General features: G+C 38.7%; 1 protein-coding gene across 2 annotated transcripts in view; it reads right to left on the bottom strand.

Annotated features, from left to right (window-relative positions):
• RASGEF1A (RasGEF domain family, member 1A) overlaps window positions 1-10,147 on the bottom strand; it is a 22,477-nt gene that overhangs the window by 9,988 nt on the left and 2,342 nt on the right. Inside the window, exons 2-3 of one of the 2 annotated variants that reach the window (XM_009081871.1) lie at window positions 5,787-5,915; window positions 637-774 (exon numbers count right to left, since the gene is read on the bottom strand). In XM_009081871.1, the coding sequence (XP_009080119.1) occupies window positions 637-774; window positions 5,787-5,915 (267 nt within the window). The remainder of the gene's footprint in view (window positions 1-636; window positions 775-5,786; window positions 5,916-10,147) is intronic. The other variant, XM_009081872.1, reaches the window with a different exon arrangement.

Consider the following 10,147-nt stretch of genomic DNA (forward strand, 5'->3'; position numbering starts at 1 on the left):
ATTTGCTTTATCTGTTTACTTTAGAGAAGCCTTTTGTGAGGCCTAGTTTTCTTTATAGGCTAGAAACTCAGAGCTGTTAAGGCTGGTGATTGACTAGCTAGCAGAGCTTAAAGGTAACTTCCTTTGTGGAAATACTGTGCATGTCACCCAAAACAGCAATAAAACAGCTGCTTATTATTGTTAGAAGCTGGGAATGAGCTATTAAATAATAAGCATCTTCACCCTGGCCCAGAGTCCATTTGATACAACTAGTGGATATGTCTTGCAGAACCTAGATATATAGAGTAGTAACAATGTACAAAGCATGGTACATAATTCTTTCTGAAAATTAACTATATTAAGCCATTACAGCTACTGTTTTTTTCTCCTTCTGCACCACAGTGATTTTTCATATTGTCATGACTATTTTTTCTCTTCTTACACTTAGTGATTATACATAGACAGTTTCTGCTAATGGACCATTAAGTCCATCAGTCAGCCCTTGTCCTGCAGTTACACTGACAGCTTAGCAACTGCTGCTGTAGCCCATTTAGAAAATAGTGCCTGCAGTTTGGTATATAACATGACAAACTACATATAAGAGTTGACAAATATTGCTTTGGCACTTAACTTTTTCCCCCCCCCTCCCACCCATACCTCATCACATTGTGTGATCCTGTGAGCAATCTCCTTCAACTCTTTCATGGATTTTTCATCTTGGAAATCATAGGGGAAAGTTTCAGTCCATTCCTTCAGGAGCTGGATGATTTTGGCAGCAAAGGATTTTAACTTTGCCTAGAAAGAAACAATGAGTTGATTACTGACCATAGACCTTTATGACTGCAGATTAAATTAGTTGATGAAGGTTTGCATAAATCTAGAGACACTCTTGAAAATGTTTTGCATTAATAGCAGGTGAAGGAGATATAAAAAGAACACATTTAACTGTGAGCTAGATTCCTAAATAGTATCCCTTAGCCTCCTTTCATGATAGCGTTGTAATGTCTCCTGCCCAACACTTTGAAGGTTAGTTGTATAAAGTCAGGAAGGTTACAGAATATTTGAGTGACTTATTTAACTGAAGTCCATGGGACTTAAGATGATTTATGCCATCTGAGGCAGCAGCATCTTAGTGTTTGAATTCAAATTCATACGAACTGCAGCACTCTACCAAGAATCTGCCATGAGAAATGTTCACAAAGATATTTTTGTTCTATAGAATTTATTAGACCATCCAGATTGAGCTGTATATTAAATAAATGAATGACAGGAAAGACTTGTGTGTTCTCTCCACGACATCTAAATCAAAACAGACTTTGACAATAAAAAGTATTGGCTTTTGCTCAAAAAGCTATCAACCACAGAAAGGGCAGGGAGAACTATTTTTCTGAGTTCTTTTGTTACCTGTGAATCTTCTAAGGCTTTTCATCAGTTAGACCTGAATTGGATGCCAATTACTTCACTGCTGTAGCAATAGAGAGCAGCATCAATAAAGCCAAGGGAGCTCTCTTGTAAAACTGGGAGTGTGAGTGCTAAGAACGCATTTAATGAACAAGATGAATCAAAACTTAATTCAGGTAATATTTAACCTCCTACCCAACTTGTGATGCACTGAGGAAAAAGAGGAAGCTTTCATTTGTGTTTACCTCCTCACTTGTGTAAGCTCCAGAAGTCCCCCTAGACAGCAGGTCATTCTCCCCATGCACAGTGCACTTTCCCCATTGTGCTGCCCAGTAGCCTCTTAGGGGTGGCTTAGCATGTGGGTGTCACTACAGCAAATTTATGTATTTTCTTTCAAGACAAATAGAGAATATCTTCCAAACACTGGTATGAACTCTTGCCGAAACATCATCTGATCATAGGATGTTCCAGTTTATTTAATCAAAACCAAAAGTCAACTAAACTAAGCTGGTTTATTTTTTCCCATGTAACATCTCTCTGGCACATAATCAGTGAGAATATTAATAATGATTAATAAGAATGTTGAAGTTAAACCATGCACCCCCAAATCCTCGATCTGACAATAAGCCACTGCTTAGGCCATCTCCATATGAACACTTAGTTCATAAAGAATTTATGGGTTGTCTAGACTGACCCTAGCAGTTGAAGAGACTAAGTCAGTCACAGCTGATGCTTTTTTGTTTCTAGGTTATTTAACATTGCTCCTTGAAGACCAGGAGCCCAGTGAAGAGGTAGTGTTAGCTGTTATGATTTGAAGTAGGTGCAGCTGAACACCAGGTTATATTTTGTCAATTTTTTTAGGCACTGATATAGAAGAAAAAGGTTTGAAGGAGAGAAATGAGACAGCTTTGTGCCTCATTTGTGGTACTCAGCCAAATCATCCCAAATGATACTCCATGTACCACTTAAAACACATTGACTTATGAACATTGAGTTCCCATCTCTTGTATCTACTCATATGTTGTTAGGGTTTGCCTCCTTCATGATGGAAAACTAGACATCTGTTGCAAGACAAACTGCAAACCCTATTGCTCTTCAGGTCTAAAAAAAGCTTAAAGTTCTATCAGATGCTTTTAATGCTCATGAAAATAAAGTACACATTCTGAGAGGAACACTAAAAGACATCAGTATAGCAGAACATGGGATTTTTGTTTCATATGCACTCTGATGAAACCCAAAGCAGCGTGACAGGCTTGATACATGTGATAACCTAGATGGAAATCACACAGGTCTGTGGGTAGCAGCATGCAGTTTCCTTTCTATCATGGCTTCAATAAACCTACCCAACCTACTTTTTCTGTAGTCCTACTCCAGACATGAGCCTCCCCTTGTGAGGCCTGACAGAGTTCTCTGGAGTCCATGGGAATACTTCTCTCAGAAATATTTCTTTGAGAAGAAAAATACTTCTATTATTCTAAGTACTATGGATTGACCTTGTTATGCCTGAGACAAGACAGGACTGAGAAACAACTCCCAATCAGAAAGGAGGGCAATAGCAGTACTGTGTTTGTAGGAAAGGTTTAATGACAATGACCTGGTTATGAGTATTTCTTGGTTTTAAAAAGGAGCACTTACTGCCAACAAATACCAGGGGAAATAATAATTTTCGAAGGGACTTATGTATTCCAAGGCAGGCAAGACAATCTTAATAGAAATTAATTTCTTCTTTCTCTTTTTATTTCTAAATTCCTTAACTTCAGATATACAAAACATCCTCAAGTTTCAGAAACAATGCACCACAGTTTTAACAGTAATCAATAATACTATCCCAGTGCTTTTTTGTGACAATCTTGTTTGAGTCTTTCCAGTCTCTAATGCACTATGGACAGTTAAATTTTATCCTTTATGGTCAAGCTTCTCTACTGACTTGTATGTTGTAATTGATGTCTTAAACTGTGAAATCCTTCCTTTTTATGGGCAGTCAAAAAGACTGAGGTGGGCTCATAGTGGGTTTCTTCTTAATCCACTTTTCTCTAGGTTTTATTTCTGTAGGACTCTTTGGCTAGCCAGTAACGTAAAAAAGCCAACAGAATGATAGATATTGTGGTGTGTAACCTCAAAACCAGGCTTCCTGCCACATTTTCAGCTCACATACTATCCAGCGAACAAGTCAGTCAGCTTCTTGGCTTAAGAGATTTGCATAAGCAAATTCTATCAGAAACGATCAGAGATGCTTTAACTACTTTAGTCAGCTATTTCCTGCTATGCAGCCACTTAATTAGAAGGTGCTGCTAGCTGATGATACCTTAATGGATTGTGACAGTGAATACTTAAGAGTGCCTTGAATCAAGAGTTTCTATGCTGCCTGTGAAATGAGCTTTTATTTGTTCCCAGATAGAAAACAAACGTTTGCAACTGCTGGTGGCCAAACTATTCTGTAATATATACAGGTGATGGCAGTAGAGGGCAGTAAAGTAGTATAGGCAAGGGGTGATTGAGTGCGTTGAAATGAATGTCAGAAGTTTATGTAGTGTTTTCCAAGAATTTTGTCTTTAGAGTAGGCAGGGAAAAAATGCAGCTTATATTAAGGGGCTAGGAAGGGATCAAGGGCATGGTAGAAAGAGCAAGCGGAAAGGCATGTAAATTAAAGCTGCCTCCCAAAAATGTTTTATTGTCACCCTGCTGTTTGTTGGTTTTACTGTAGGCCCATTTCCAATCTGTCAACAGAAGGTGTAAGAGTGTGGGTGTCTGGAATATGAGCTGCTCTATTTTACATCCTGTTGTTAGGATGTAATGCTATTTTATTTCAATGAGGAAGCCATGATTTTATAACACATCTGCTGAGAAGTCAGACTATTACTACTTTGCAATTGGTATCATATCTTTACACTGCCAAGTGATATGGCAACCAGAGACTGTTTTCATCTGATATTCTCCTAAGTGCACTGTTAATCACAGAAGTTTCATCTTATATTCCATTAATTTTAAATCCAAGTACTTCATGAACGTATTTGGACACTTGCTACTCACAGCAGTCTTTCTCTTCATGTGTCTACAGCTCAGATTTAATTCATTCAGTGTTTCAGCTGGTCATGGCATCTCTTACAGGTTCTTACCTCTGTTGTTCAGTTACATGTTGCTGAGGAACCATTACAATTTACAGAGCATCTGTTTTAGGTTGTTCAGTCATGAATTAGTTTGGCAGAGGCAGTGGGAACAGTTATCACCTCTGTGTATAAAACAGGATGCACTGGTGTGGTTCTTGCAGATTCCTTCCCTGACCCCTTGATTTCTCTAGCACCTACATGACAAGTTACATAGCTATTTGAAGAGTAGATCAGGGGACTGACCTGGATGACAGTCATTTTGCACCATGGTTACCTTGTCCTGTGACCTAAAAAAAAATTAGACTGCACACCAGGAATAGTATGTGAGTAAGAAGTCCTTAGGTCAAGTGTTGCTGTCAAAAACTTTGTGTTGACAAAGCACAGAGTTACCTTTTGTGCTCCTCACTCAGAGTGCTGATACACCATGGAGAAAATGAAATGGGACTATCAATGTGTTGAAGATTAGGAATGTGAGCATGTAATTTCTCACAAGAGAACAATGGAACCAAAACATGCCCAGGATTTGAACAATCTAGGTCTTTAAATACTTGCTAATCCTATCCTGGTTTTGTCATTCTTTTTTACATCCCAGTTTAGTCTACTCTGGAATTTCACCTTCAGTCAAAAGTCCTTCAATATATACTTTGCAAATGGTGACACTTTAGCTGCATTTAAGTGCCAGTGTGGTTTAATCAATTCTAGTAAAGCATGTCAGCACAGGCTACCGTTTTAAATAGTGCATCCCTTAATTTTTATGAGGTGTAACTTTCTTATTTACTGTTACAAAAACTTAAACTACCCCAACAATAACCGACAGCAGAGCACTTAACTCCAATAGGATGGTACGGGTGACTGGAGAAAGCGAAATGAGATTCACCCCAACAATAACCTACAGAAGAGCACTTAACTCCAATAGGATAGTGTGGGTGACTGGAGAAAGCGAAATGAGATTCAAGAAAAACCTAACTTGGTGAAAGTTCAAAAGTGCAAAGCAACTTGCTGGGCAGGTTTCACAGCAGATACACGTTGCTCCAGTGCACAGCACAACTCATGTGTAAATTTGGTTTGGCAGCCACAGTATCCAACTAGTAAGGTAGTACATAACCTATGCCTGTGGCCAGCAAAAGAAGTAAAGGTACTTCAAGAAAAAAGACTCAAATAAAAGTGCATCCAGCAAAAAATGTCAATTGCAATTTCCATTTACTGTTTATCAGTCTATTTAGCTTTACAATAAGAAGGAGAGGGGGGGAAATAAATGCCAGTAGCACAACTAACTGAAGGACATATTGTTTCATTTACCTTTTCTGCCTCAGTCCCCGTTTCCAGCTGCTGCTTCTGTTTAATGCAGATTTGCCCCACTTTAGCCAGGAGCTCATGTGGGTGAATGAAGACACGTGAGCTCAATAGGAAAGTGAAGATGTAAGTTCTCTGTGGAAGGAGAGAGAAAAAACATCCAAACAAAACAAGTTGAGAAACTTTAGCAAAAAAAAATAAAATACCTGTCTTTCTTGGAAATACTATTCCATAAAATCCAAATGTAACTTTCCTTCATTTAAAACTTTTAGAATTCTTCCTGTCTCCAGAGAAATGGTGGCCTTTTCTAGCTCTGTTAAAAGGAAATGCCATAGGCTTCAAGGCTGTTAACTGTGGGGTTTTCCGGTGACCAAATTATTTCCCTTTACAATGCCAAATTTAATATGCCTAATTAGACATCACTTACCAAAACCACAAACGAAATATGTCTAATGTAGGGTGTCACCCCTCTCAAACACCACTATTTATGCTGCTTTGTTTCTTTAAAAGTGATTGTTTTTCACTGAGCTGCAGAAAACTGCTTCATGTGTATTCCAAACCACAGCTGTAATTTCTTCATGTATGGGAGTATTTTTTTCCTTTTTCCCACCACCATTGACACAAGTTGTAGCTTAGATTGTGGCCAAATGACAATAATTTAGTTTTAAGCTTGACTTTACTTATTTGGGGTTTGTTTCAGAGTCTTTTGATATGAACACTACTAATAAATACCAACAATTACTATTTCTCATTGGAAACAGCCCCTCCATTTCTATTTCAAAAGCTGTAATGCATTGTATTTTCATTGTATCATACTCTGGACATGTATCCAGTCTATCATATTCTGGATAGATCAATCGAAGTGAGAACAGTTTTGTGTCCTAGCCTTGTTTCAGTGTTGGGAACCTGGCTTCTGGATTTGAATGCAATTGCCTGAGTAGTGATGGTGGCATCTCTTAACTACTTTCATTTTTGTATTTGCAACATGTCCTGTTACTTTGACTGTGTTGTCAGAAACATGATTTGGCAGCCACAGCCAAGGGCATTTAGTCAATGTGTGCATATACCACCTCGGACAGGGCAAGTAAATTGGGACAGCTAAAAACTTTAGACTGGTTGTCTAAAATGTGGCGTCTCTACTATTACCTACCAAAGCTGCTGCTTGCAGTCTCTAAAACACACTTGTAGTTAAATAAGAATGGTATCTTTAGGACTCCAAATAGGTTATGGGGTTTATCTCTCTAATCACAATACAGTGTGCTATTAATGGAAAATGTTTTCACTTCTCTAGTACTTAGTGTGCCCTATAATATGAATTCAGCGCTAAACACTTCCCAGTATCAGAAAGGGAAAAAGGATTTCTTGTTTTTTTTAAACAAAATAAATTAACTAAAAGTCACAGTGTTCTGGGAGCAAGTGACAAGTATGATAGATAAAGCATACAACATTAAACATACCACTCTGCCCTGAGCTCCAGGAGGAAGCTAATGAAAGGACAGAGTAGAGTGTGATACAGCAGAGGCATTTAAATGGTCATTTTGATTTTTAAGATCTTATTAGCACTGAGGTTCATGTACTAAATTAGGAAGAGCATTAATTTTGTATGATCAAAACCAGAGTTCATCTGTAGTCTTTGCCTTGCCTATTGTTTATGAATAGAGGAAAACAGGAGGAGAACGGTTAACCGGATGGACAGTTTGGGTCAGGTTCTTGAGTGCTTCCACTGATGCCTACAGAACATGGACAGCTGGGGCCATCTAACACTTGGGCTCTTGGTGACTTTGAGCAAGTGGCCAGAGCAGTGCTGGGACACTGATAGCATGGCCTCCCTTCTTAATGACATGGTTGCAAACATCCCACACAAGTGTACGTTAGGAAATTTAACAAATAAGGCTTCTGTTTGGTATTTTATGACTCTCCAGAATTTCAGAGTTTATTTTTACATTTGCAATGACAAAAACTTGAAGTTCATCAATTCTAAAAAGAAATTTAATGTAGCTCTGAGGCCTGTATCTGGAGACAGTTAACGACACTGTGCTGCCTTTGGAGAACTTTATAAAAATCCATGGTAGTCTATGCAGTGTGTTAGGGGTGCTAAAATTAGGCTGAGGAGCTAACGTAATTGACACGGCTGTGCTATGGCACAACATACCAGATCTTTTATTCGTATGTGTGTGAGAATGATTCCTAAACTGATACCTTTAGAATGAAAGCAAGAGAAAGAATAGTTGTGAGATTTGGGGTAGGATATGTGAAGAGTCTGTGTGTGTTTGCATCTTAAACCATGCCTACATATAATCATAGAATCAACTGCGTCAGAAAAGACCTCAAAGATCATTGAGTCCAACCCTGATTGACCTCTGTTAATTTTTGTAGCTAACTCATGTGTTCATTGCTATTATTGTTGTCCCTGAAATTAAAACTGTGAGTCTGGACTACGTGGGACAGGAATTTAGCTGTTGGGTGTGTCAGCTGTCACTGGATTGTGTAAAGGTTTTTGCACTGAAAACATGAAGCAACCCTCATTTTCACTGTATTTTGCACTTGAGAGGTGAAGGGGGGGGGGGGGGATGATGCTTTCCTCCTTTCCCTGTGTTGTGTTCTTGTTTTGGGAGTTCAGAGGCCTGACTGAAAGATGCCTGTATGTGTAAGCAGCAGGGAACCACAACATAAGCCACACTGCCCTGGCAGTGACCTTGGCTGTGATAAGCTGGAAGGCATTCTTTTAAGGAAAGATATAATTTTGCTTCTCATACTAATCCTAGCGTTGGTCATTGTGGTGGAAGTTTGTACGATGTGGGACAGTGTTTATCCAGAATGACTCTGAGAGAAGCCCACTCACAGTATCATTTCCCTATTGTTAGGGAAAGTAAAGCATGACACAGATGACCTGTGTTTTTGTTTGGTTTCTTTGATAATGTTTTATATGATGCTCATAGAAGTGTCGAACTAGCAAGATGCAGGAAGACACAGGCCATGAAAGTAGGTACTTCACATTTTAGGCTTGCTGACATCTCTCTGTAATCAGTAATTCAGTAATAGCTGTACTGGACCCATGCAATGATTCTTCAGACAGCACTGGACTTCTAGGGTTTAGAAACAAATGCCTTCTGGAACACATCTGCTGTACCTCTATTTGATTTTTAAGTCACTTAACTGGAAATAGGAAAACAGAATTGTTCCATTATAGTCAATCAAGATATGTTGATTTACACTATTGGTATCTAACTGAAGGGGTTTTTTTATACTTTTATTGCTTATTCTAGCATAGACAAGGACTGCTTGCAATTAAGAACCGAATTACAAATGGCAGGACTGGCAGCAGTGTTGCCCCCCCATCTTCTTGCCTCTCTGCTTATAGCCACACCTTATCCAATAAAGACAATTCAGACTGAACTAAGCCATACATTTCAGCTTCATGGTAGGTCTCAGGGGGCAGCAACACAGTTGTTTTGGATAGTAAATGTTTCATAATCACATAATATGCCTTATCTAGATCAAGGATTTGTGTGATTTGTTGCATCTGTACTACTATACACATATAGGCTAAATGTTATAACAGTGTAAAAACCTACACTTTGTCATAGGCAGTCCCCAAAACATGAAGATGATGGTTTGGAGAAGGAAATTTAACTATAAAACTAGCTGGTTTGACACAGAATGATTAGAAAACACTTCCATAAGCTATAAGATTGAAAATTAAGCTCCATTTATTCTACAAAAGTGACAGGTATCTGGGAGGAGAGGCAAAAAAAAATAAAAATCCTTTCTGCACTTGGAACAATGTAAGCTGACACAAAAGGGGCTTGTGCTTTACAAGAGAATAAGAAGCCAGATTCCTTTAGTGCCTAAAGTTGTTGCTAAGAGATGAGCTGAATTATATTAAAAAAAAAAAAGAGTGTGAGCGCACAAGACTAAAGAAGGAATTGTTACTCTCCAAACCAAAAATGCACTTATGACTTTTTGATGAGGGGAAAAAAATTTTTTTTCTTGGTGCATTCACTGCTCATTCTGGAACTTCTTGTTTGTGAAATATTTTCTTGAAAGTTTTTTTGCTTGGGCACAAGGGTTGCAGACTGGTACATTCCATTCCTAACCTCCCGAACTCCTCTGTCTCATGATTATACATTTTTCTATGTGCTGAACGAGTCCCTGTACACAAAGAAGACTCAAAAGAGCAGTACACAAATGTAGGCACTTATCTTTCCTGCCTCCCTTGCCTGTCTCGTGTCCTGCCAACATGGCCAATACGTTTTTGTTTTGCCTCTGGAATCAGCACAGAAAGATACTTTGTGTTTGCTTTCTCCCCCACTCCCTTTTTCTTCTGTCCAGAAGGTCACTGTGATCATTTAGCTTATGAGCACACA

Source organism: Acanthisitta chloris, unplaced genomic scaffold (assembly GCF_000695815.1).
Source record: "Acanthisitta chloris isolate BGI_N310 unplaced genomic scaffold, ASM69581v1 scaffold2749, whole genome shotgun sequence".
Classification (NCBI taxonomy): Eukaryota; Metazoa; Chordata; class Aves; order Passeriformes; family Acanthisittidae; genus Acanthisitta; species Acanthisitta chloris.